At 45.2% G+C, this 27928-nt stretch overlaps 1 protein-coding gene across 2 annotated transcripts; it reads right to left on the bottom strand.

Annotated features, from left to right (window-relative positions):
- Positions 1-381: 381 nt before the first annotated feature.
- LOC139421316 (zinc finger CCCH domain-containing protein 7B-like) lies at positions 382-12956 on the bottom strand. Of its 2 annotated transcripts, none has more exons than XM_071172081.1 (23): positions 12759-12919; positions 12434-12501; positions 12244-12280; positions 11770-11967; positions 11169-11327; positions 10665-10745; positions 10391-10444; positions 9892-9934; positions 9582-9775; positions 9067-9487; positions 8859-8920; positions 8556-8664; positions 7702-7860; positions 7321-7529; positions 6652-6752; positions 6377-6558; positions 5983-6059; positions 5699-5856; positions 5298-5403; positions 4950-5058; positions 2568-2695; positions 2179-2348; positions 382-1970 (listed from the first exon to the last, which is right to left on the bottom strand). In XM_071172081.1, the coding sequence occupies exons 2-23, from the start codon at positions 12490-12492 to the stop codon at positions 1790-1792; spliced, it is 2997 nt and encodes a 998-aa protein (XP_071028182.1). In that variant the 5' UTR covers positions 12493-12501; positions 12759-12919; the 3' UTR covers positions 382-1789. The 2 variants fall into 2 exon arrangements, with proteins under 2 accessions (XP_071028182.1, XP_071028181.1); XM_071172080.1 differs by having other exon boundaries at positions 866-1970; positions 9889-9934; positions 12759-12956.
- Positions 12957-27928: the final 14972 nt, after the last annotated feature.

Here is a 27928-nt window from a genome sequence, read left to right as displayed (position 1 = left end):
ATAATCTTGTCTTCAGCATACCATGAGTGAGTCTATACGCTAGATAGGAACTACTACTACAGGCACATTTGAGGAACCTCCAATCTCCCTTGTATTGGATATTAAATTATAGATCAACTATATACCCACAGGTAAGGCCTTAGTTAGCATCCTCAATCTATTTAGCCAGTAGTAGTGGTAGGCGTGGTAGAGTCCGACCGCTAATTGTAGAGGCCCTCCTCTTGACCGCAGAGACAAATTTTGTATTTTTTGTTTGTCATGAGGTGGAGAGAAAATGTTACTGTTTTAAAGCTAGTTTCCTGCAATTCCACACATTTTATCATCAGGCTGAGAGAAAATTAAGTTTAAGCGATTTTTTTTGGAAAGAGTGTGGCAGTCCCATTCCTTTCATAATTTTTGCTTTATTGAAGAGAGTACAATGTGAAAGACAGGGTGAGTCAAAGGATAGTGGGCAGGTTTCAAACCCACGCCAACTCCGGCATATACGTGTGTCGCTGACAGAAAATGTGCAGTTTTAAAGCAAATTTTCTGAAATTCTACCCATTTTGCCATTGGAGTGACTTCAAATCTAATTCCATGAAATGTTTTGAATTTTAGATTTTCCCTTTCTATGTTAGTGGTTGTTCTTAAATGATCTCATTTAAAATATATAGCCCCATTATGTCTTTTCTAGTTTAGTTTTTGTTTACACTGAAAACGTTTTACCAGCCCGAAAATGTTTCATCATATTTTTTGGAGTGGTGAGCCACCGCTGCTAAATGAATATAGGAGAAACACTGTCCTGTGAGTGCAATTAGCTCAATATTAGGAGTTGAGAAATAAAGTTCACATCATTAGAAATAAGGTATTATCCTCATATTGTATGTCTAATTTAAAAAAAATATTTAATCTTGTTGCTCACAATATTGAATAAAACATTGAAATAAAATGTGTATTTCCATGAACATCCTGCAGTACCCCTGTATTACTGTGATCACATTCTGTAATGTTTGTCTGTCTACAATGGCAGCAGCAAATTCTTTAAAGATGCAATATACAGAAATCACTGACAATTTCCTGGTTGCTAAAATTAAAATACTTTGCCTAATTTCAGTTTGTGACAAAACAAGCAAACGTAGAGAATCATTGTACCATCTTAATTGTGAAATATCTTTCCAATAACCAAAAATATAGTATTTTCAGCTGTTTGAAGCTGGTGTACAAAAACAAAACTTAAGAACATTAAGCATAGAAATAGGGCACATTGAATGATCTGTTCTATGAGAATGACAGCTCTATAACTAACATTTCTATGTAAATTTGCTCAGGTCACCGAAAAAGTTACACATTGCAGCTTTAAGTGGCATAAGACACATTAACAAAGTGAAAGTGAATAACTTGTGCCTTCCAGCAAATCGGTTTTCATTTGATGGAAGAACATTTGTGAATGTTTGAGGGTTGTATAAAGAGTCCAATCAGAACGCAAGCTTAAATGATTTCTTAATATCCCTCAATAAAGACACGCATAGAGTAAACAGACTAGTAATGGAGATATTTGATCGGTACGGTTTTGTTAAATGGCAGTGCTAAATTACTTTTTCCCCCACTCAAATTAGGCACCAAGATCTCATTTGTTAAGCCCCTTTGAAAATATTGGACAAATAAGGCACTTGCAGTCCTAACCAGCTCAAACAGGTATAAACTGTATTAACTGTTAACTAATGAAGAAAATACCCCCCAGGTTTTTCAACAAAACAGACGACTGCTGTCTGTTTACAGGTACAAGTGTCTCACATAGGGGACAGGGGCTTCAGTCCTGCAGGAGAAAGTTGTACTTCCCAAAGTCAAACTCGTCTGGCATGATGAGCATGTCTTCACGGGCCTTGGCCAGCTTCTGCCGCAGGAATTCCCGCCTCTCCTGCCATTCCACCAGCTCCTCAGCACTGTGGGCGTAGTCACAGCTCACCCCCTCGAGACAGCCACTCTCCAGCCTGTCAATCACATTGATCTATATTATACATATGTCAATCATTGTGCACCGATAAAATTTGATAGGAACAAATAGGACAAGGGTTTGGTAAGTGAACCCTGCCATATCCCAGTTGTTTTCTGTGTGTATATACAGAGCATCTTTTGATGGGTAATGAGAAAGGAACTACAGTATTGAGACCCAGTACTGTGATTCTGGGAGAGTGTTACCTGGGACAAAGGGCGAGGCAGAGTCCGGGGAAGCGGTATGTCCAGGTGAGGCTCTCGTCCTCTCCCTCGCAGCTGAATACACGGTCCTTGTGTTTCTCTGAGGAGATGTGCTGCTGCCACTGGCGCTCACTGTTACTATGCCTCCCACACAGACGACAGTGGAAGCCGCTCTAGAATACACACGCACAGTAGAACTGTCTTCATAGTGTTTATGAATGCGTAACGTACTGACAGACATACGCATACATTGCATGAAGATGCACGCACACACTATCAAAATGTAGTCCTTCTTGATAATGGTAGATAGCTTTTACAAATGAGAAAGGTGAATGTATTGTTTGCGTTCTACATCCAACAAACAGGTTTTGTGAGTAAGTGTATTCACTCACCATTGGCTCGGCATAGTCGGTTGGCATGACAATTTGCTTCTCCTCTATGTGTTGGGTGATCAGGGTGTCATCCGCCGGACGGTTTTGATTTGTAAGCCACATGTCGTACATCTGCTGCATATCCTTCACTTCAGGAACAGGTTCAAAGAGGAACTTAAGTAACAATACTAATCCATATACATTGATGTACGCTGACTTGGTGAGCGAGTGCATCGGAGATGTCGTACCCACTGTGACTATTAAAAGTTTTCCTTAATAGAAACCGTGGACTGATGGCAGCATTAGCACAAAACTGAAAGCGCGAACCACCGCTTTTAATCATGGCAAGGCGACTGGAAACATGACCGAATACAAACAGTGCAGCTATTCCCTCCGCAAGACAATCAAACAAGCAAAGCATCAGTATAGAGGCAAAGTAGAGTCGCAATTAACGGCTCAGACACAAGACATATGTGGCAGGTTCTACAGTCAATCACGGATTACAAAAAGAAAACCAGCCCCATCGCGAACATTGGCGTCTTAATCCCAGACAAATTAAACAACTTTTTGCTCCCTTTGAGGACAATAAAGTGCCACTGACACGGCCCGCTACCAAAGCCTGTGGGCTCTGCTTTTCCGTGGCCAACGTGAGTAAGACATTTTAAACGTGTTAACCCTCGCAAGGCTGCCGGCCCAGGCGGCATCCCACAGAGCATGCGCAGACCAGGATGCTGGTGTGTTTACGGACATATTCTATCAATCCCTATCCCAGTCTGCTGTACCCACATGCTTCAAGATGGCCACCATTGTCCCCAAGAAAGCGAAGGTAACTGAACTAAATGACTATCGCCCCATTGCACTCACTTCTGTCATCACCCTACCTGATACCCTAGACCCACTCCAATTTGCTTACCACCCCAATAGGTCCACTGACGATGCAATCGCCATCACACTGCCCTATCTCATCTGGACAAGAGGAATACCAATGTAATAATGCTGTTCATTGACTACAGCTCAGCATTTAACACCATAGTAGCCTTCAAACTCGCCATTAAGCATGAGATCCTGGGTCTCGACCCCGCCCTGTTCAACTGGGTCCTGGACTTTGACGGGCCGCCCCCAGGTCGTGAAGGTAGAAAACAACATCTCCACCCCGCTGATCCTCAAAACTGTGCCCCACAAGGGTGCGTTCTCAGCCCTCCCCTGTTCACCCATGACTGCGTGGCCATGGACGCTTCCAACTCAATCATCAAGTTTGTGGACGACACTACAGTGGTAGGCTTGATTACCAACAACAACGAGACAGCCTACAGGGAGGAAGTGAGGGCCCTCGGAGTGTGGTGTCAGGAAAATAACCTCACACTCAACGTCAACAAAACAAGAGATGATCGTGGACTACAGGAAACAGCAGAGGGAGCAGCACCCCCCCCACATCGACGGGACAGTAGTGGAGAAGGTGGAAAGTTTTAAGTTCCTTGGCGTACACATCACGGACAAACTGAAATGGTCCACCCACATATAGCATAGGGACGAAAGCGCAACAGCGCCTCTTCAACCTCAGGAGGCTGAAAAAATTTGGCTTGTCACCTAAAACACTCAAACTTTTACAGATGCACAATCAAGAGCATCCTGTCGGACTGTATCACCACCTGGTACATAAACTGCTCCGCCCACAACCGCAAGGCTCTCCAGAGTGTAGTGAGGTCTGCACAATGCATCACCGGGGGAAAACTACCTGCCCTCCAGGACACCTACAGCACTCGATGTCACAGGAAGGCCAAAAAGATCATCAAGGACAACAACCACCCGAGCCACTGCCTGTTCACCCCGCCATCATCCAGAAGGCGAGGTCAGTACAGGTGCATCAAAGCTGGAACCGAGAGACTGAAAAACAGCTTCTATCTCAAGGCCATCAGACTGTTAAACAGACATTACAAACAGGCTGCTGCCAACATACAGACTCAAATCTCTGGCCACTTTAATAAATGGACTTAATAAAAGGTGTCACTTTAATAATGTTTATATCCTACATTACCCATCTCATATGTATATACTATACCATATACTGCATCTTGCCTATGCCACACAGCCATCGCTCATCCATACATTTATATGTACACATTCTTACTCATCCCTTTACATTTGTGTGTAAGGTAGTTGTTGTGAATTTGTTAGATTACTTGTTAGATATTACTGCATTGTCGGAACTAGAAGCACAAGCATTTCACTACACTCGCATTAATATCTGCTAACCATGTGTATGTGACCAATACAATTTGATTTCATGTGTACTGATGGGGATAATAGGCATCTGAACCAATCCCTCTCATAGATCAACGTAAACAAAGGCGATAATGTGGATCAAAAGGTTTAATGAATAACGAAAATATAGTGTAAACTTACAGCCATTGTTCTTCATATAAGTCCATACTTGCTTCTCCTCTTCACTGTGGGCAAAGGCACAGTTCCCAATGTAGTGGCACTTCTTCTGCTTCACCACATGAGCACATATCTGAGGGGGACACGTTATGCCGTTACACACAGACTGCGAGGATGTTTGTGGAAACAAGTTTGCACAGTGTCAATGATTAAGTATTAAATTCAACTGACCAATATATACCGTTACCCATGATCACACAAACATAATAGTTCATTATAAGTTAAATAGACACAATGATAATATGCTTGGTTGAGTCTATCAAATCATTTCTAGCAGGTAGTGCATGAGGAGTAGCAGGGGGCAGCACACACGTCATACTGCTGGGGGTAGGTCTTGGCAAAAGGCAACGTCCGCACCATCACCCACTTCTTTCCCTCGAAGAACTTCACCAACAACACCCGACGCTCCTTTGTCCAACTACAGGGAGAGCGATGTAAGAGTTATGGTGGACTTTCCAGAAAGATACTATCCTAAATTACATAGGGCTTTGCTGTAAACGCTCCATACACCTTGGTTTGTGTCCCTGAGATGAACAGTCTCTATTGTCATTCAAAAAAACAAACACAGATATCTCAGACTACACATCTAACATACATTGGACATTTGATAGACAATAGTGAATAACAGTGGTCAGTCATATAGAATTGTTGCATACTACAGTGAAGCACTGGCCTCCATCTGGCTAGGGATGCTAGGTAGGGTGCAGCCTCACCTGTGCCTGGCCTTGGCTGCACAGTACTTAAGCGCTTTGTCCGGCTCGCTGACCAGCCCGTCCCTCCAGCACTGACCACAAACAAACTTCCTCTTCAGGTTCAAGCTATAGCCTCCTCCACCACTTGAGGATGAAGATGGTGGTGGCATGTACACCGGCTATAGTCAATGAGTCAAAAACAGAGAGGACAAAAACAGAGGCAAAAGGTAGAGAGAATCAGACAAACTACACAAGAGCCGTTGCCTCACCATATTATGAGATGTAGCATAGCAGGGATATTATACCTTGGGTTTGTGCGTGCTCTGCTCCTGTTTATGCCAGTGTCGCTTGGATTCCTGAACAATTTCTTCATGAGTGATGCCTATAGTACAGGAACATACACAGAAAAGTGATGCCTAGTCGAGCCTAGGCATCACTTTTTACAGACAGTATTTATGAACAGTGTTTATCAACTGTGACAAAATTGAATGGCAGTGTCTACTGACACCTACTGGACTTAGTTGAAATTTTCCTGACTTTTAGTATAGAAACTAACTAACTTTATTTACAAATAAAGATATTTTACATTAAAAACATTTTTAAATGTTTTCACATTTATTAGACAGGAATAAGTATGTCTCTCTGTGTCTGAGACCAAGTACAATGTTCATGAGTGTGTGTGCATCAATCTGACTGTACCAGAGTCTTGCTGCAGCCTCCAGCACTTGAGCTCTATGACAGAGTGGGAAAAGGGGCAGCTGTCCTCTCGCTGGCAGCCATAGCGCTGGGCATGGCGGCACACGTCCAACTGGCACTGGGTATACAGCGGGCGGATCTTAGTGTAGTGCACGCTGCTGGACCTCACCGCATGCACCAGGCACCTGCAGGGCAGAGGGGGAGAAGAGTGAGAGTTTGTGTGTGTGTGTGTGTGTGTGTGTGTGTGTGTGTGTGTGGGGGGACCAAACACGACTCACTTGTTTTTGTCGAATGGGTGTCGGGCGCAGGGGTTGGAGCAGGTGGACGGCACCTCCTTACTGTGCTTACTGATGATCCTGGGCTTACTGTCATAGCACTCCTGAGAAGAGAGAAAGGGGGGAAGAGAACGAGGGGGAAAGTTGAGGTAAACAGAGACAAGAAGTAGGGGGGAGCATGAGTAAGGTTGTTTTAGACAGATTTTTTCCATCCCATTTTTATTGCACCTCATCTCACGGTGGTTGAGCGCCTCCACTTCTTTCCATTATCAGTATGTATTTATACACACTGTGGTAAGCTACAGTCTAATCATATTTAAGTTAACGGCCACGTGATTCTCCACCCATGTAGGCAGCCTACTCTATTTCAATGAGACCACACATACTCGGCACACTTGAACTCTCATTCCCAACTAGGAGAGGAAAGGTAGGCTACTGAAGTTGAAGCAGAGCGTGAATAATGCAAAACATGTGCTTTTAAGCATACAAAGCAGAAAGACAACCGTTTCCAAATAATCTGCGGGACAAGAAAAAATATTTTCATCCCAAAGTCGTCTGTCTGTCTGCACGCTCCCTATCGGGACTCGCAGCCCTCTACCATGTTTCACTGGTCAAGCTTGGACATATGGAGGCGGGTCTGTGTAAGGGCACAAGTGTGTGTGTGTGTCCTACCTCACAGAGGTACATGAACATGCCGTTGTGGAGTTGCAGTAGGCATTTGATGCTGAGTGTGGGCCTGTCATTGTTGGGGCTCTGTGAGTCAAACAGCAGCTCTCTGTTCAGGGCTCCCTTCCTCTCCAGGGTCCACACATCTACTTCCTCCTGGCAGTAGGCAAACGTACAGCCCGCTCTGTACTTACACTTCTGAGTCTCCAGCACCTCTGCACAGAGGGAAGGAACTTAGATTACTACATATACAAACAGACCAACGCTAACCTTTAGGACCTTTTTCCCACAGATTGAAACTGGGTTATTCGTCCTATGACACACACACACATTATCTTCATCTAAACAGAGCCTCTTTCCCACACCAGTGACTGTTATTTTCCGTACCCTTGCAGAGCATAAACGCCCCAGTAAAATTGTGCGTGGGGCGGGGTCGCACCCTGTTCCAGACAGGGTGCTCTGCAGCCCTGATCCTACACAGAAGAATGTCCCGCTTACAACGGTGGGCCAATTCTGCCTGGTGCTGGTAGTCCAGGACCCCTGGACCTGAGAGACAGAGAAAGGGAGGGAGGAGAGAGTGATATATGGGTAAAGGGGTAAATAGAGGGAGAGAGACAGAGAAAGGGGAGTTAAGGGGGGACATAGAATGATAACAATAGAGAAGTGAACCTCAGTGCTATGATGGCCTTGAAACTGTCAGTCTTATTAGTTAGAAGTAGGGCGCCTCCCGAGTGACGCAGCGGTCTAAGGCACTGCATCGCAGTGCTAGAGGCTTCACTACAGACCTGGGTTCGATCCCAGGCTGTGTTGCAGTCGGCCGCAACCGGGAGACCCATAAGGCGGCGCATAATTGGCCCAGCATTGTCTGGGTTAGGAGAGGGTTTGGCCAGCCAGGATGTCCTTGTCCCATTGCGCTCTAGCGACTAGTGGCGGGCCGGGCGCAAGCACGCTGACTTCGGTCGCCAGCTGTACAGCGTTTCCTCCGACACATTGGTGCGGCTGGATTCCGGGTTAAGCGAACAGTGTGTCAAAAAGCAGGGTCGTGTTTGGGAGGATGCGTTTGGGAGGACGCATGGCTCTCGACCTTCACCTCTCGAGTCCGTACGGGAGTTGCAGCGATGGGACAAGACTAACTACCAATTGGGGAGAAAAAGTAGACTACAAAAAAACAAAAAGTAGTAAGTAGTAAACTGGGGGAAGGACACTGTCTGAGAGCAAGTTATTCATGACCACTACTGTACCTATCCAGCTGTAGCACGTGGCACAGGCCTGCATGAAGTCATGGGTGGCTGCTAGGGGGTTCTTGATAAGCTGAGAGAGCTTGGAGGAGACCTGGCCATTCTTTACCACCTACATCGCCATGGTAATAGAAATTCATTTAAGTTAATATGTCAAGGCAAAACTAGCATGACACTGTAAAAGGTGAACTCCATCTACAAAGTTGTATGTGACCTAAATGTTGCATAATAAATGTTTTAATTTAAATGTACACAATGTACGAGAGGGAGTCCAGCAAATTCTGCTGACAGAAATAAATGGCTTACTGCGTGTTTGGACTTCTTGGGCGAACATGTTGCAGAGAGAACATTGTGGGAGATTCTTGCACCTTAAGATAGCGTGAGAACAAAAAACAATCAATTATAACATCTACATTAGATTCACAACTTTCTTGGTGTTAAACATTAAAAGAAAAATGAACCATGTATACATTGCTATAAGTTAACAAGACTTTACCGCCCTCAATCGACTCACCAGGCAGGTTGAACTTAGAGAGGGAGTCCAGCCCCCCTCCCCCCACCACCACTGGTTTGGCTGCTATTGCATCCCCAAGTGGGTAGAAACTGTCCAGGGCATCTAAGGCATCAAGTGAATAGAGTGCTGTTGTGGGAGCTGGGGCATCCCCACCACCAAGGTCTGAAAGGGTGTCCAGGTTGTTTAAAGTATCTAGAGAGTCTAGTGCATCAAGGCCATCTAAAGAGTTCAGCACACCTAGGGCATCCTCCCCACCCATGCCTGGGAAGGTGTCCAGAGAGTTGAGCTGGCTGATGGCTGAGTTGAAGAAGGCTGGGGGGAGCCGGGGCGAGGGTGCGGGCAGGCCTGAGGGAAACGGGAGCTGGATGGGGACACAAGCTGAGCTGGGGAGGATGATGGGAAAGGCACGTTGAGGGGGAATCTGAATGAGAACGAGAGGGAGAGAATGAGAAGTTGCATTGACAGATTCAGGGAAGCTATATCTGAATATTACGTCAACCAGTAGACAAACTCACACAGTCCAGCAGGCTGTCTAGATCATCTCCCATCAGCTCACTGTCACCCAGGTGCTCTGACTCAGGCACAGAGAAGGGCAACCCCCGAGGGCCTTGGACAGGGCTACCCAGAAGGTTGGAGTAGACCAGAGGACCAGAGGGAGAGGATTCATCACTAACTGGGATAGTGGCAGATAGAGGCTTGCAGGAGAAAACTGAAAGACAGGGTGAGGGAACAGGTGAGTTTATTTTCTAGAAGAAATCTTCTTTGATAGTCCTTACATTACAATGTGATCGGTAATTCAACATTTCTGGTCAGGAGAATTACTACCTGATGAAATCTCACTTAAGGAATCCAGACCACTGCCATACATCTTGAGGTGAAAAGAGAAAGACAACAGCTGTTTAAGTGACAATAAATCAACAGGTAAACCAAAGTACATTCCAAATCTCAACCAGTTTACGTGGCAAGTTTTTGGGCAGCCCGACTAAATTCACATAGATCTATAACCACATTTCTATCATTCTACTTGAAAGCAAGTCTAAAAAGCGATTGATATTTTCTATGTGCTCTATTTGTCTGCTTCCTATTCTTATGTTTTGTTTTTGCGTCTTTTACTTTCGGTTTTGTACACCAGCTTCAAACAGCTGAAAAAAATATTTCTGGTTATGGAAAATATATTTCAGAGCGGTGTAGATGGTACAATGATTCTCTAAACAATACTAGCTTATAATTACGCAAACTGTTATTTTTAGCAACCAGGAAATGGCAGAGCGATTTCTGCATAGTGCAACCTTAAAAGTGTAATGGTGAAAGTTGTTGTACTTGCCTCTCCTGCAAAAGGAACTGTGTTCCCATTACTTTGCTCAGATGTGGCCGACTCCTGCAAAGGAAACAAATACTAACTCCATAAAGAGGCAACCTAAAGAAAATGTCAAATTTAATGACTTCAATTGTTATGAATCCAAATTGAGATTTAATCCAGGGCAGATTTGGTCAGAGAATGGCAGATTGAGAACAATTGAATCCAAGCCACTTATCATGGAAGGTAAGTTGCCATGCTGTTTAAATCTAGACCTTCTGCTTTGGAAAAGGATTCTCACCTGTGTGCTAACGTAGGCCTTGCGTATCTTCAGGCCCAGTTTGTTAGCTAGCTCCTGTGCCAACTCATACACATGTTTGTCCTATGAAGAGTACAATAGTTTTTTTTATTTTATTATTATTGACATTTAAATAAGCTTTTTATTAAATTAATTTCACAAACACTTATTCTGAGCTACATGATACTTCAAAAGTACGGTGTGAGGTCTCCCCCCTCGTCCCATCTTCTCACATTCTTTTGAAAAACATCAAAAGGTATTCGAAGGAAAGAAAGAAATGTGGAAACAAATCCACTTGTATGAAATTAAAATCTCCTTCTCCACTAGCAGATCATCATGAGGAATCCCAAATGACATATGTCAAGTGGTAAAAAGAAACGTTGCTAGTTGTGCTAGACTTTTTATAGATAAAAACAATATGCTACTTAACCTTTTAAAGGTGTGCATGCTTTTCTAGTCCAAGAAAACAGCCTCTGATGTGAAGGGGTAATTCATAATGTTACTCACGTTAGGCGTAGTGAGCAGGCAGCCCGTGCTGCAGTTGTAGGCCTCTCTGAAGCGGCCCAGCTCCCGCAGGCATAGAGCCTTCCTGTAGAGTGCCCTGCAACTGTCTTTGCACAGCGCCAGCGCACTGTCACAGTCCTGCACACCCTGCTCATACTCCCCCTGAGAGAGATGGAGAGAAAGAGATGACAGGTAACATGTGGATTCTGCCACAGAGTGAAAGACTAAGGCCAATCAGTGGTTAATACAGGCTAATGAGAATGGGGTAATGATAGATGATACAGGCTCTGTAACTTCAAGGGGATGTTGAGGAAGTGTGGCATGATGGCAAAAGTTCAATGAGGCTGAAACATGTTGCACATGATGCAATGAAACAATGTGATGCAACAACACAAAATACTGAAATAGAGAAAGTGCCTTGGGTATTCATCGTTGGTTCAATATTTGCCCACTACAGCACATTTGCTTACAACACAATTGCTATTAAATATTCGATTTAAGAGATGACTTCATACCTTTTGTATACAGAATCATGAACCTCATTCAATCATCCATATTGTGGATCAAAGATGCATAATCCTGGTGACACACCACTCTGACTCACCATGCTGTGGTAGGCTGCTGCCCTGTTGAAATACAGACTCTCCAGCAGGGCTGAGGGAATTTCTAGAGACTCAGCCTGGGCATAGTGGGCCACATTAACACCCTCACTGAAGTCCTTTATGGCCTGCTGCCACTCACCCTCCCTGAACATTGCATTTCCCTCATCCAGCAGGTCACACACCAACTGGGTCAGAAACCCCTGGAGGGACATTCAGGGAAGAGGAGAGGAATATGGCATGGGAGTGAGATAAAGACAGTACACAGGAAAAGCCATAAAGGACATGGATGTGTCTAATCAGTATTATGGCTGTTTTTGGTACTTTTTTCCCATGGACCAAATGTGAAATGGAGAAAATCGCTGCAAAGGGCAAGCTGCATGACTGTGAGCACACAACATGTTCTTTGGAACAGTATAGGGAGTGTAGACATGCCTAGACTAAGCTCAAGAGAGAAGACCGCATACATTAATCCCTACCTTATAGCCTTCAGGCTTTGGATAAGGCAAAGAAGACCTAAGACACAGAGGAAAAGATAACCTATCAATACAAGTGAACTAGTGCCGTATGGTCGTTTGTGGGTATAGGATGAATAACATGTAAGAGAGCAACTGGCTACAATTTAGTTGAAAACTTGTGGGAATTGCAGGTGAAATGTTTATTTCTCACTGTATGAATCCCAGGGCGTTCTGAATGCCCTCCTGGCGCTTTTGACGGTCCATGTCCATCTCTGCACACTGTAAAAAGAGAAAGGCCCATATCAACATCATTTTGACGTCTACTATCGAATTAACGTTAACTAGCCAGTATAAATAAACTAGGTTCAAGAGCTCGTGCGAAGTATACAGCAACGAGAAAACAATACTTGGTCAGTTTAGCCAAACATTTGTTTTGTTTAGCTAACGTTAGCTAGATAAATAGTTAACCATGCCTCAAGTTTTCATGCTAGCTAGCTAACGTTAGCTGGGCACGATTCGAGGAAGTTACGACCCACCTGGTGATAAAACACATAAATCGACGTTTACTGCTATGGACAGAGGAAAATCTCAGCACAAAGAATTTAGAGCTGTACAGCTACCAGCCATCCAGTGCAAGGGTATTTTTGCATGGACAGTTTACATGTGAGTTTCACTTCCAATTCCTCAGCTGAACAGTGAACTCCCTCCCTCCCTAGTTTATTTTTGAGTTGCTTGGCTGCCACAAGGTCCTAGTGAGATTATTTCAAGGGTAGGGTGAGGTGTGCTGTGAATAAAATGTTTCATGTTTAGACATGTCATAAGGAAGTAATAAATTATACGCGAAATAGAAAAATGTGCATTTGTATTTTATTTGAGAATTTAATCTAGCTAGTGTAACGGATGTGAAACGGCTAGTTAGCGTGGGCGCTAAATAGCGTTTCAATCAGTGACGTCACTTGCTCTGAGACCTTGAAGTAGTAGTTCCCCTTGCTCTGCAAGGGCTGCGGCTTTTGTGGAGCGATGGGTAACGACGCTTCGCAGGTGTCAGTTGTTGATATGTGCAGAAGGTCCCTGGTTCGCGCCCGGGTATGGGCGAGGGGACGGTTTAAAATTATACTGTTATACTTAAAATTATACTGAACGTCCAACGCTCTAACCACTAGGCTACCCTGCCGCCCCTGAGTTTGTATGTTAGCAGGAGCCACTCTGTTAGTGATGTCTGTTTAACAGTCTGATGGCCTTGAGATAGAAGCAGTTTTTCAGTCTCTTGGTCCCAGCTTTGATGCACCTGTACTGACCTCGCCTTCTGGATGATAGCGGGGTGAACAGGCAGTGGCTCGGGTGGTTGTTGTCCTTGATGATCTTTTTGGCCTTCCTGTGACATCGTAGGTGTCCTGGAGGGCAGGTAGTTTGCCCCCGGTGAGGCGTTGTGCAGACCTCACTACACTCTGGAGAGCCGTGCGGTTGTGGGTGGAGCAGTTGCCGTACCAGGTGGTGATACAGCCCGACAGGATGCTCTTGATTGTGCATCTGTAAAATAGTGTTTTAGGTGACAAGCCAAATTTCTTCAGCCTCCTGAGGTTGAAGAGGCGCTGTTGCGCCTTCTTCACCACGCTGTCTGTGTGGGTGGACCATTTCAGTTTGTCCGTGATGTGTACGCCGAGGGACTTAACTTTCCACCTTCTCCACTACTGTCCCGTTGATGGGGGGTGCTCCCTCTGCTGTTTCCTGAAGTCCACGATCATCTCTTTGTTTTGTTGACGTTGAGTGAGAGGTTATTTTCCTGACACCACACAGTCATGGGTGAACAGGGAGTATAGGAGAGGGCTGAGAACACACCCTTGTGGGGTCCCAGTTTTGAGGATCAGCGGGGTGGAGATGTTGTTTCCTACCTTCACCTCCTGGGGGCGGCCCGTCAGAAAGTCCAGGACACAGTTGCACAGGTTGGGGTCGAGACCCAAGATCTCAAGCTTAATGACCATTTTGGAGGGTACTGATGTTAAATGCTGAGCTGTAGTCAATTAACAGCATTCTTACATAGGTATTCCTCTTGTCCAGATGGGATAGGGCAGTGTGATGGCGATTGCATCGTCAGTGGACCTATTGGGGCGGTAAGCAAATTGGAGTGGGTCTAGGGTATCAGGTAGGGTGGAGGTGAAATAATCCTTGACTAGTCTCTCAAAGCACTTTACGATGACAGAAGTGAGTGCAACGGGGCGATAGTCATTTAGTTCAGTTACTTTAGCTTCCTTGGGAACATGAACAATGGTGGCCATCTTGAAGCATGTGGGTACAGCAGACTGGGATAGGGATTGATTGAATATGTCCATAAACACACCAGCCAGCTGGTCTGCGCATGCTCTGAGGACGCGGCTAGGGAACTTTATACACTTGGCAGATGATTCTGCATCTTTGTTGCATTCTTCACATATGATTTGACTCAGTATTTGCACATGTACACAGCTTTTCCTTCTACATTAGCTGCAGTGAAATGTCTCCACACATCACATAGTGCTCTTGGCATTTTCCTGTAAAAATCTGAAAAAAAGGAGTAAAAAAATCCCCAAATACAATTCCATGTCCAGATAAATAGTTAAGCAGTTAGATTAAACAACTCCTTTGTAAGAGAAATGCTTTAAAATGAAACGTGTATGGAAACCGGTGAATTAACACTCCTCAGTTAGCAAGCTCAAGCAAGCTAAAACCCACATGGTAGCAAAAACTAAATAGCAGAAATTGTTAACAAGTTAGAAATTATTTAAACACACTGCTGTAGGCTGCAATTTACTAGTTAACAAAAAAGATTGTATGTCATATAAAATATATTCACCCCACCCAGTATTGTAATAATTAAAATATATATATACAGTGCCTTGCGAAAGTATTCGGCCCCCTTGAACTTTGCGACCTTGTGCCACATTTCAGGCTTCAAACATAAAGATATAAAACTGTATTTTTTTGTGAAGAATCAACAACAAGTCGGGCACAATCATGAAGTGGAACGACATTTATTGGATATTTCAAACTTTTTTAACAAATCAAAAACTGAAAAATTGGGCGTGCAAAATTATTCAGCCCCCTTAAGTTAATACTTTGTAGCGCCACCTTTTGCTGCGATTACAGCTGTAAGTCGCTTGGGGTATGTCTCTATCAGTTTTGCACATCGAGAGACTGACATTTTTTCCCATTCCTCCTTGCAAAACAGCTCGAGCTCAGTGAGGTTGGATGGAGAGCATTTGTGAACAGCAGTTTTCAGTTCTTTCCACAGATTCTCGATTGGATTCAGGTCTGGACTTTGACTTGGCCATTCTAACACCTGATATGTTTATTTATGAACCATTCCATTGTAGATTTTGCTTTATGTTTTGGATCATTGTCTTGTTGGAAGACAAATCTCCGTCCCAGTCTCAGGTCTTTTGCAGACTCCTTCAGGTTTTCTTCCAGAATGGTCCTGTATTTGGCTCCATCCATCTTCCCATCAATTTTAACCATCTTCCCTGTCTCTGCTGAAGAAAAGCAGGCCCAAACCATGATGCTGCCACCACCATGTTTGACAGTGGTCATCTGACCAGAGCACCTTCTTCCACATGTTTGGTGTGTCTCCCAGGTGGCTTGTGGCAAACTTTAAACAACACTTTTTATGGATATCTTTAAGAAATGGCTTTCTTCTTGCCACTCTTCCATAAAGGCCAGATTTGTGCAATATACGACTGATTGTTGTCCTATGGACAGAGTCTCCCACCTCAGCTGTAGATCTCTGCAGTTCATCCAGAGTGATCATGGGCCTCTTGGCTGCATCTCTGATCAGTCTTCTCCTTGTATGAGCTGAAAGTTTAGAGGGACGGCCAGGTCTTGGTAGATTTGCAGTGGTCTGATACTCCTTCCATTTCAATATTATCGCTTGCACAGTGGTCCTTGGGATGTTTAAAGCTTGGGAAATCTTTTTGTATCCAAATCAGGCTTTAAACTTCTTCACAACAGTATAGGACCTGCCTGGTGTGTTCCTTGTTCTTCATGATGCTCTCTGCGCTTTTAACGGACCTCTGAGACTATCACAGTGCAGATGCATTTATACGGAGACTTGATTACACACAGGTGGATTGTATTTATCATCATTAGTCATTTAGGTCAACATTGGATCATTCAGAGATCCTCACTGAACTTCTGGAGAGAGTTTGCTGCACTGAAAGTAAAGGGGCTGAATAATTTTGCACGCCCAATTTTTAAGTTTTTGATTTGTTAAAAAAGTTTGAAATATCCAATAAATGTCGTTCCACTTCATGATTGTGTCCCACTTGTTGTTGATTCTTCACAAAAAAATACAGTTTTATATCTTTATGTTTGAAGCCTGAAATGTGGCAAAAGGTCGCAAAGTTCAAGGGGGCCGAATACTTTCGCAAGGCACTGTATATTATTTCACCTTTATTTTGAGAACAAGTTCTCATTTACAACTGCGACCTTGCCAAGATAAAGCAAAGCAGTGCGACAAAAAACAACAAAGTTGCACATAAACAAACGTACAGTCAATAACACAATAAAAAATCTATGTACAGTGTGTGCAAATGTAGAAGAGTAGGGAGGTAATGCAATAAATAGGCCATAGAGGCAGAATAATTACAATTTAGCAATAACACTGGAGTGATAGATGTGCCGATTATATTGTGGAACTAGAGATACTGGGGTGCAAAAGAGGATAAATAACAATATGGGGATGAGGTAGTTGGGTGTGCTATATTCAGATTGGCAGATACAGTGATCGGTAAACTGCTCTGACAGCTGATGCTTAAAGTTAGAGAGGGAGATATAAGACTCCAGCGTCAGTGATTTTTATAATTCGTTCCAGTCATTGGGAGCAACGAATTCGAAGCAAAGATGGCCAAAGGAAGTGATGGCTTTGAGGATGACCATCGAAATATACCTGTTGGAGCGTGTGCTATGGGTGGGTGTTGCTATGGTGACCAGTGAGCTGAGAGAAGGTGGAGCTTTACCTAGCAAAGTCTTATAGATGACCTGGAGCCAGTGGGTTACATGACGAATATGTAGTGAGGGCCAGCCAACGAGAGCATACAGGTCAATAGTATATGGGGCTTTGGTGACAAAATGGATGGCACTGTGATAGACTACTTCCAGTTTGCTGAGTAGAGTGTTGGAGGCTATTTTGTAAATGACATCGCTGAAGTCGAGGATCGGTAGGATAGTCAGTTTTACGAGGGTATGTTTGGCAGCATGAGTGAAAGAGGCTTTGTTGTGAAATAGGAAGCCGATTCTAGATTTCATTTTGGACTGGAGATGCTTAATGTGAGTCTGGAAGGAGAGTTTACAGTCTAACCAGACACCTAGGTATTTGTAGTTGTCCACATATTCTAAGTCAGAACCGTCCAGAGTAGTGATGCTAGTCAGGCGGGTGGGTGCAGGCAACAATCGGTTGCGCATGCTTTTATTTTTTACTAGCATTTAAAAGCAGTTAGAGGCTACGGAAGGAGTGTTGAATGGCAATGAAGCTTGTTTGGAGGTTTGTTAACAGTGTCCAAAGAGGGGCCAGATGAATACAGAATGGTGTCATCTGCGTAGAGGTGGTTCAGAGAATCACCAGCAACAAGAGCGACATCATTGATATGTACAGAGAAAAGAGTCGTCCCGAGAATTGAACGCTGTGCCACCCCTGTAGAGAGGTCCGGACAACAGGCCCTCCAATTTGACACACTGAACTCTATCTGAGAAGTAGTTGGTGAACCAGGCGAGGCAGTCATTTGAGAAACTAAGGCTACTGAGTCTGCCGATAAGAATGCAGTGATTGACAGAGTCGAAAGCCTTGGCCAGGTCGATAAAGACGGCTGCACAGCACTGTCTTTTAATGATGGTGGTTATGATATTGTTTAGGACCTTGAGTGTGGCTGAGGTGCACCCGTGACCAGCTCGGAAACCAGATTGCATAGTGGAGAAGGTACGGTGGGATTCGAAATGGTCAGTGATCTGTTTATAACTTGGCTTTCGAAGATTTTAGAAAGGCAGGGCAGGATGGATATAGATCCATAAGTTTGGGTCTAGAGTGTCTCCCCCTTTGAAGAGAGGGTCCCGATTGTCTAGCCCAGCTGATTTGTAGGGATCCATATTTTGCAGCTCTTTCAGAACATCAGCTGTCTGGATTTGGGTGAAGGAGAAATGGGGGGGGGGGGGGGTCTTGGGCAAGTTGCTGCAGTTGCTGTTGGCTGGGGTAGGGGTAGCCAGGTGGAGAGCATGGCCAGCCATAGAAAAATGCTTTTTGAAATTATCGATTACCAAAGATTTATCGGTGGTGACAGAGTTTCCTAGCCTCAGTGCAGGGGGCAGCTGGGAGGAGGTGCTCTTATTTTCCAAGGACTTTACAATGTCCCAAAACGTTTTGGAATTAGTGCTACAGGATGCATATTTCTGTTTGAAAAAGCTAGCCTTCGCTTTTCTAACTGACTGAGATAAATAAATATCAAGGGTCTTATTTCTGGTGCTTGACTGCCGTTCTTGCGCTTATCCATACAATCGTATCATGTAAACTAACCTATCCACACTGTATCTGTGAACTGCTGGTTAGAGTGCATGTGTGGATACCAGAGTAGCCACATTTGCTATTTATTCAGTACATGAAAACTTATATGAAAAATGTGTTTTTTATCCGCAAAAGTCAGTTTGGTGGAAACATCCCTGGTGGGAAGAATGCATATTATTTTCTCAATGTAGATTTTAAAATATTCGCATTAAAATGTGTCGCCAATTGGATGGACACCTAGCTACAGTTTTTGTAAATGTTTTAAACTTTTTATGATGCCATTGGGTAGAACTTTTTTAAATGTGTCTTCTATAAAACTTTATTTTTTTCTTATGATAGAAATAATATAAGTAAGTTGAAACAATTTTATATAATTAATTTCATTATTCTTTTGGCCAAATTTCATATTCACACATGTAAATTTACAAACAAAACACCACATTTTACTACCTTGCAAAAACAAATGTACCTATATTTTAAGACAATTAAATCCTCTGCCAACAATACTCTGCCAACAAAAAAGCTATTAGAATTACAAATGTGTGTATGTCCCTTAAGGTCCTTGTGTAATGTCATATTGTACCCCCTAGCCTGTTATTAAATACAGCTGGGGAGAACTATTGGATATAAAAGCGATGTCAACTTACCATCCTTACGACCAGGAATACGTCTTTCCCGAAGCGGATCCTTGGTTCGGACCTCCACCCTGGACATGCGATTTTATCCCAGAGGCCGACCCAAAACAAAGCAGTCGCCGCAGGAGAGGCAGACGGAGTGGCCTACTGGTCAGACTCAGAAGGCCTACTGTCAGACTCGCCAATGTCCAATCTCTAGATAATAAAGTGGATGAAATTAGAGCACGAGTTGCCTTCCAGAGAGACATCAGAGATTGTTACATTCTCTGTTTCACGGAAACATGCCTCACTCAGGATACCAAATCAAATCTAAGTTTATTTGCCACGTGCGCCAAATACAACAGGGACAGTGAAATGCTTACTTACAGGCTCTAACCAATAGTGCAGAGAAAAAAAAGTGTGTGTGTGTAGGTAAGTAAAGAAATAAAACAACAGTAAAAATACATTTGACCACCCACCACTGTGCGCATTCCATCTGAATATGCCGATTTGGCTATCGCCTTCTGTAAAAAGAGGGCGACGCAATTACCACCTCATCGACGAGGGGATTGCGCGATAAACCTCATGGAAAACGCTGCACTTCCCAGGAGTCACGTGTACCCGTTGTCCCAGGAGGAGACAGTGGAGATGGAGACATACGTCACTGAATCTCTGGGACAGGGGTACATTCGGCCCTCCACGTCACCCGTCTCCTCAAGCTTCTTTTTTTGTGAAGAAAAAGGAGGTCTGCGTCCGTGCATTGATTATAGAGGTCAAAATTCCATCACAGTGGCGTTTAGTTACCCACTACCTCTCATCGTCACGGCGGTGGAATCCTTTCACGGGGCGCGTTTCTTCACAAAACTGGACCTTAGGAGTGTGTATAATTTGGTGCGTATCCGGGAGGGAGATGAGTGGAAGACCGCGTTTAGTACCACATATGGCCATTATGAGTACCTCGTCATTCCATATGGGTTGAGAATGCTCCAACCGTTTTCCAAGCTTGCGCTGGTCAGCAGAGGCGGGCAGAGCTTTCAGTCGTCTGAAGGAGCTGTTCACGGACGCTCCCGTGCTGGCTCATCCGGACCCCTCTTTGCCGTTTATAGTGGAGGTGGACGCGTCCGAGGCTGGGATGAGAGCCGTGCTATCACAGCGCTCGGGCGTGCCACCAAAGCTCAGCCCCTGTGCTTTCTTCTCAAGGAAGCTCGGTCCGGCAGAGCAGAACTATGACGTGGGGGACCTGGAGTTGTTAGCTACAGTCAAGGCTCTGAAGGTCTGGAGACATTGGCTTGAGGGGGCCAAGCACCCTTTCCTCATCTGGACTGACCATCGTAATCTCGAGTACATCCGCGCAGAGAGGAGATTGAATCTGCGTCAGGCCAGGTGGGCTGAGGGTCTCGGCCAGCCTGACCTCGTGATTCCACCCCGAGAGTAATGGGCAGGTGGAGAGAGTGAACCAGGATGTGGGTAGGTTTCTGAGGTCGTATTGCGGGGACCGGCCTGGTGAATGGGCGAGGTATGTCCCATAGGAGGAGGTGGCTCAGAACTCCCTCCGCCACTCCTCTACTAACATGTCACCGTTCCAGTGCGTGTTGGGCTACCAGCCGGTCCTGGCTCCATGGCATCAGAGCCAGACCGAGGCTCCTGCGGTGGAGGAATGGGTGCAGCGCTCGAAGGACACCTGGAGAGCCGTCCAGGAATCATTAAAACAAGGTAGTGGACGGCAGAAGAGGAGCGCTGACCAGCACTGCAGTGAGGCCCCCGTGTTTGCACCAGGGGACTGGCTCTCGACCCAAAACCTGCCCCTCCGCCTGCCCTGCCGGAAGCTGGGGCCGCAGTGTGTGGGGCCATTTAAATCCTGAGGAGGATAAACAAGGTGTGTTAGAGGCTACAGCTTCCTCCTTACTATTGTATTAAACCCTCGTTTCATGTGTCTCTCCTCAGGCCGGTGGTGGCTGGTCCCCTGCAGGAAGGTGAGGTGCCGGAGGTCCCTCCGCCCCCTCTGGACATCAAGGGGTCCCCGGCGTACACTGTACGTGCGATTCTGGACTCTAGACGCCAGGTGAGGGGCCTACATTACCTCGTGGACTGGGAGGGGTACGGTCCGGAGGAGAGGTGCTGGGTACCGGTGGGGGACATTTTGGACCCTTCTTTACTGAGGGACTTCCACCGCCTCCACCCGGATCGCCCTGCGCCTTCTCCCCGGGTCGCCCTCGAGGCCGGTACTGTCACGACTCCCACTGAAGGTGGCTCCCCTGCCTGTTCGGGCAGCGCTCGGCGGTCGTCGTCGCCGGTCTACTAGCCACCACCGATCCCTTTTTCCTTTTCGTTTCGTTTTGTCTTATTGGTTACACCTGTTCCATGTTTTGTTTCTTGATTTGTGTCTATTTAAGCCTGTTAGGTCCGCCTAGGTTTGTGCGGGATTGTTACTCTGTTGGTTGTGGATGTGTTTTCATGTTTGTGTTCTATGGACTGTTTGGTCCTGTGTTTGGGCTGGTCTGTTTTATGCGCCCTGTATGTTGGCGTGACCGTTTTGTGCCGGAGAATAAATTACGATTTACCAACCCTGCTCTCTGCGCCTGACTCCAACCCACCACTCCTAGTAAACTCTGACAGAATCCCGCACCTTTTTGAATGGAGTCAGCAGGAGCAGCCGCACCTCCTCTCCCATCGATGGAGGAGCGAGTCCTTCATCATACGGCCATTCTTCACCGGATTGGGTCGGCAATGGACCAGATGATGGAGAGGATGGACCGATGGGAGAGGAGTGGCCTCCCTACCTCACCTCCAGCTCCTCTTCCACCAGCACCACCTACCCCTCCTTCGGCATCCGGATCCGGTGCCCTGCGTCTGGCTCTCCCCAGGGAGTACGGTGGAACGGCGGCTGGGTGCCAGGGGTTCCTGCTATAGTTGGAGTTGTACCTGGCTACCGTTCGCCCGACTCCCTTGGAGGAGGAGAGCGTGAGCGTCCTCGTCTCCTGTCTGACGGGTCGAGCCCTGGAGTGGGCCAACGCAGTGGGGAATGGCCCAGACTCGGCGAGGGATCACTACCCCGAGTTCACCCGCCGGTTCCGGGCCGTGTTCGGTGAACGGAAAATTTTAGGCTTTTTGAGCCTGACAACGAGCTATCCTCAACAAGGTTGGAAAGTGACAGTGAAGATGAGGCCTCAGAGTCTGATGTTCAAGATGTGGACATTGAGGATGTCCATGGAGAAGACATGGAAGCCTGAGAGGAAGACAACCAAAGCTTTAGTTTCTAGACTATCAATGTTGAAAATGTTTTTGGGAGATGCGATAGATCATTGGGGATCATTCAATATTCCCTTTCTTTTGTTGTTCAGTGAAATCATCCTATGTGAAGAGTCAACTCATTTAATTAATATTCAATTTGTAACTACATTTTTTATTTTTTTTCTGTTGGTAGGATTTAACCATTTGCAATTATGTCTACTTATGATAAGGTAAAATGTTTATGTTTCTGTCTCCATATGATATAGCAAATATATCCAATGCAAAAAACATCTACGTTTAAATGGTATTAATAATAATTTGCATATATTTCCATTAATTCCCATATATTCCCGTTAATTCACATATTTTCCCGTTAATTTCCACGGAAAGTTTCCACCTCTGAATATTCCCCAAAATGTCCGACCCTGACCTACACACTCATGTATCAATCTGATTGATGGATTGTGTTGTGCAGTAAGCAGGCTCAGGTGTATAACTGTGGCTTCTTCCACCTTCAAAGAATAGGCAAGTGGGCCAACCATGGAGAATAGTAAAACACTTAATTATTTCTATCATTACACTATATTGTTTGTCCTCGTGTATCCGTTCATGTTTTTCAGCATATACTCTGCAGCCACTGAGTGTAGACACCAGGTGAGGTCCCACACACAGATTCCTGTTGAACACTCTTTAACTACCTTATTTTCTCAATAACATCCTCTCTCCTTCACTTCACCCCTCTCTCCCCTTCTCCCTAAATCATATCAGCTGTGCCGGTGAACCCCTCTGGTATCTGAACTGGCTACATAGAGGGCACTTGGTCAGGTCAACAGGAAGTATTATTAAAGAGATGCTTTACATTGAAATACAGATAGAGATGCAGTTGACCCAGAGTTAATGATCAAGGGTCAGTTTTGCATTTCAACTCCTGATGTTTGATGACTGACAGTGTTAGAATAAAAAAACAAACACAAGGCTTAAACATGCTATCTCTCGCTCTCCATCTGTCTCTTGTTTTCAGGTATGTTTTGATGTGAGAGAGGATGCCAACCCCCAGTCCCATCATCGCCACCTCACCCGCTCTTAAGGTAACCTTCGGGCCGACTGGGAGTCCAAGGCTGGTTAGGAGACACCACTAGAGACACTTATGTAATTGTGATGAACTGAGAGAATATTAGGGTAGCACTGTGATTCATGAATCACGTGCTGCCTTCCCTGCTCCTATGTCCTTACTTAGCATCTGCTCCTGCAACGCTTTCTACTGCTCATCCTGTTTCTCCTTGACCTGCCGCCACTCGCCCAGTACTCTCTCCCTCTCTCTCTGTGTCTGTGATTGTGTGGGCAGAGACAGTTGTGCTGGAGTCAGAGCAGATCCCCACCGGCTGAGCCTGTTCATAATCAAGACCTCTACAAATACTCAGCCCTGCCACTTCCACGCTGCCAGATCGTAATCTCTGCTCAGTCAGTCTACGTCTCTAGCCGTTTGTTACTATTCAGATCTAGTTTTCCTCTCCACTACAGTTCTGCCCGCTCTGACTCTGGTCCCTGTCTCCAGTCCCACGTCTCGTCATCCTGCTACTCTGTCCTGGATTCCCCACTTTACTACTCCCTTGGATTCCCCTCCGAGGGAGATTATCAGTGGTCTTGTATGTCTTCCATTTCCTAATAATTGCTCCCACAGTTGATTTCTTCAAACCAAGCTGATTACCTATTGCAGATTCAGTCTTCCCAGCCTGGTGCAGGTCTACAATTTTGTTTCTGGTGTCCTTTGACAGCTCTTTGGTCTTGGCTATAGTGGAGTTTGCAGTGTGACTGTTTGAGGTTGTGGACCGGTGTCTTTTATACTGATAACAATTTCAAACAGGTGCCATTAATACAGGTAACGAGTGGGGGACAGAGTTACAGGTCTGTGAGAGCCAGAAATCTTGCTTGTTTGTAGGTGACCAAATACTTATTTTCCACCATAATTTGCAAATAAATTCATAAAAAATCCTACAATTTGATTTTCCTGGAAAAAAAAATCTAATTTTGTCTGTCATAGTTGAAGTGTACCTATGATGAATATTACAGGCCTCTCTCATCTTTTTAAATGGGAGAACTTGCATAATTGGTGGCTGACTAAATACTTTTTTGCCCCACTTTATATGCATAGTCACTTTGACCATATCAACATGTACATACTACCTCAATCAGCCTGACTAACCGGTGTCTGTATGTAGCCTCGCTACTTTTATAGCCTCACTACTGTATATAGCCTGTCTTTTTACTGTTGTTTTATTTCTTTACTTACCTATTGTTCCCCTAATACCTTTTTTGCACTATTGGTTACAGCCTGTAAGTAAGCATTTTACACCTGTTGTATTCGGCGCACGTGACAAATAAAGTTTGATTTTATTTTGATTTGATGGATGAGGATGGGGGCAGTTGTGAGTCGCTGCTTTAGATCCCCAAAAGCCTTGTCCGCTGCTGGAGACCATGTGAATGGTACCTTGGGAGAGGTGAGTGCAGAGAGAGTGGCCGCCAGGTTGCTGTAGGCCCGAATGAAACTGAGGTAGAAATTAGCAAACTCCAGAAACCGTTTTAGTTGTACTCTGGACATGGGCTGGGGCCAAGCCACCACCGCTCTCACCTTTTCCGGATCCATCTGAACATTCCCTTCAGTGATGATGTATCCCAGAAAGGAGATAGTGAAGCAGTGAAACTCGCACTTCTCAGCTTTTACAAACAACTGAATTTCCATGAGGCGCTGAAGGACCTGTCAAACATGGAGAATGTGTTCCTGGGCAGAACAATAGAAAACCAGAATGTCGTTGAGGTAGACAAAAACAAAATGATTAAACATGTCCCGGAGCACATCGTTGACCAGGAAAACAGCGGGCCATCTGTTGAAAGCCATCTTCCACTCATCTTCTTCGCGTATCCGCACAAGGTGGTAGGCATTCCAAAGGTCCAGTTTGGAAAAGGTGGTAGCCCCGTGGAGAGGTTTGAAAGCCGAGGAGAGAAGTGGTAGAGAGCACCGATTTTTGATCATTATGTCATTGAGGCCCCGGTAATCAACGCATGGACGCAGGGTCTTGTCCTTCTTCCACACAAAGAATAATCCTGCGCCAGCAGGAGAGGCAGAAGGACCAATGCTCCCAACAACAAGTGAGTCCTCAATGGACTCCTCCGTGACCTTGGTCTCAAGACCAGACAGGGAATATAGCCGGCCTCGAGGCGGTGTGGTGCCCGGGAGGAGGTTAATTGCACAATCGTAAGGACGATGTGGAGGAAGGGAGGTAGCACGAGTCTTGCTGAAAACCTCCAGGAGGTTATGGTACTCTCACTCCTGCATTCCCGTAGATGTCCATCAATCCTAATGGTGAGGGCAATGAGGTCCACCGGTAACTCCAGGGCAGCTAGCTCATCTTTTAGCACCTCTGATCATCCGTGAAGGAAGGTATCAAATAAGGACTCCGGATTCCAGGCACTCTCGGCGGCCAAGGTGCAAAAGTCTACAGCGTAGTCTGCCACACTACGGGAGTCTTGATGTAATTCACATTTTTGGGCCACCTCTCTCCCGGATACCGGAGAATTGAAAACCTTCCTCACCTCTGCCATGAAGTCTTCCATATCATGACAAATAGCGGATTGTTGTTCCCATACTGCCTTAACCCAGGAGAGCGCCCTTCCCGACATTAGCGTAAAAATATACGCTACCAATCCAAAGGGAACGAAGATGGCTGCAGCTCAAAAATGAGGGAGCACTGAGAAAGAAAACCCTGGCAGGTTCCAGGATCCCCAGAATATCACTCCGGAGGAGGTAAGCAGGGTTCTCAGGGAGCCGGGGTAGGCTGTACAAACCCACCACTAATAGTAAAAAGGTTACTGTGTGGTTGGGGGGTCTCAGAGGTGGCAGGCTGCCTATGAGCCAACTTCCTGATTTGCTCCATAATAGCCTTGAACCCTTGGTAGTGGCATTCCGTTCCAAAAGGTCCAGCAGTAGCTCCTCATGCCTCCCTGCAGGGCGAAAGCGTGGCGGAGCTGGTCCAAGTCTGCTGGGTCTGTCATGGCCAGTTCGTACTATAAGGGCACAGGGCGAGACCCAGATGCAGAAACGGGAGGCAGATGGTTAGAGTCTCTGATATTTAGGGGCAGGCAAGAGAATGGTCGGAGACGGGGCATGGAAAACCACACTGGTTGACTTGACAAGACAAACTGGCAACAGACAAACAGGGAACACCGGAATAAATACCCAGGGACTAATGGGGAAAACAAGTGACACCTGTAGGTGGTTGGAGACAAAGACATGTGAAACAGATCAGGGCGTGACAATCCCAAGTCTAAATGTAAACCAAGATCTACCACTTGCAAAAAATGACAAAAAAAGGCCACATTGTGGTTCCACTTTGACATTCTTTATTTTGTTACCTGTAAGTCACAAGCAAATAATTCATTCAATTATACAAATAGTATAATCAGAAGTAAGTGCAGCTATCATTCAACATTTTATAACAGTCATATTCAATTTTTCAATATTTCCACAGGCCTATTACTCATTCACCTTTCATACTGTATATAACCTCAACAATCAGTCAATTACAGGCCTAAGCCAATCATGTACAGTACTGTTTCACTTTATATTTTTGAACAACATACGACACAGATCATATCCTTTTGTAAACAATATGGCCTACAACAGACTTCAAACTGGCAATGTTTACTCACTCTGATGGCTGTGGATGAGATCCCCTCCCCACATACACATTCAATGTGATGGCTGTGATTGCACACCATCAGCAAGTGCTCTGTAGTCTGGCTCATAGTTTGACACAGCAAGTCTAACACTGTCTGTGAGATGTCTATTAGTTAGACAAGACCTGTTCTTTGACTTGATTCTTTTCATCTGTGAAAAGGCCATCTCACAGAGATATGTTGATCCAAAGTAGGCCTTCACCTTATTAAGTGAGCAGGATGAAAGGAGGGGAGACTTTTCACTGTTAAAAGATCCCAAAAGTTACTGTCTCTTGATCTTGCTTTCAACTCAATGTCATTATGCAATTCAATTATCGCCATATCAACTCCAATTGGTAAAGCACATACTAGCTGGAATTTGGTGGACACCTCCTCGAGCTCAATGGGGGGGAGAGGGTTTGAGATAAATTCAACAACCTCCCCTGTGTCATTTAACTTCTGAAAACGCCTGTTGAATTCAGATGCCAGTTTCTCCAGGTGGGCACAGAATTCTTGCGGGAGAAAAGCATCTTTGTTTCTGATGTTTTTTTGTGACATTTTCTCCAGGTTTGGGATGTGCACCAGCCTTCTATTCCTCAGCTGAGAGACCCACATACCCACCTTG

This window comes from Oncorhynchus clarkii, chromosome 12 (genome assembly GCF_045791955.1).
Source record: "Oncorhynchus clarkii lewisi isolate Uvic-CL-2024 chromosome 12, UVic_Ocla_1.0, whole genome shotgun sequence".
Taxonomy (NCBI): domain Eukaryota; kingdom Metazoa; phylum Chordata; class Actinopteri; order Salmoniformes; family Salmonidae; genus Oncorhynchus; species Oncorhynchus clarkii.
Note: the sequence above shows the minus strand (reverse complement) of the source record. Positions and strands in the feature narration are given on the sequence as shown.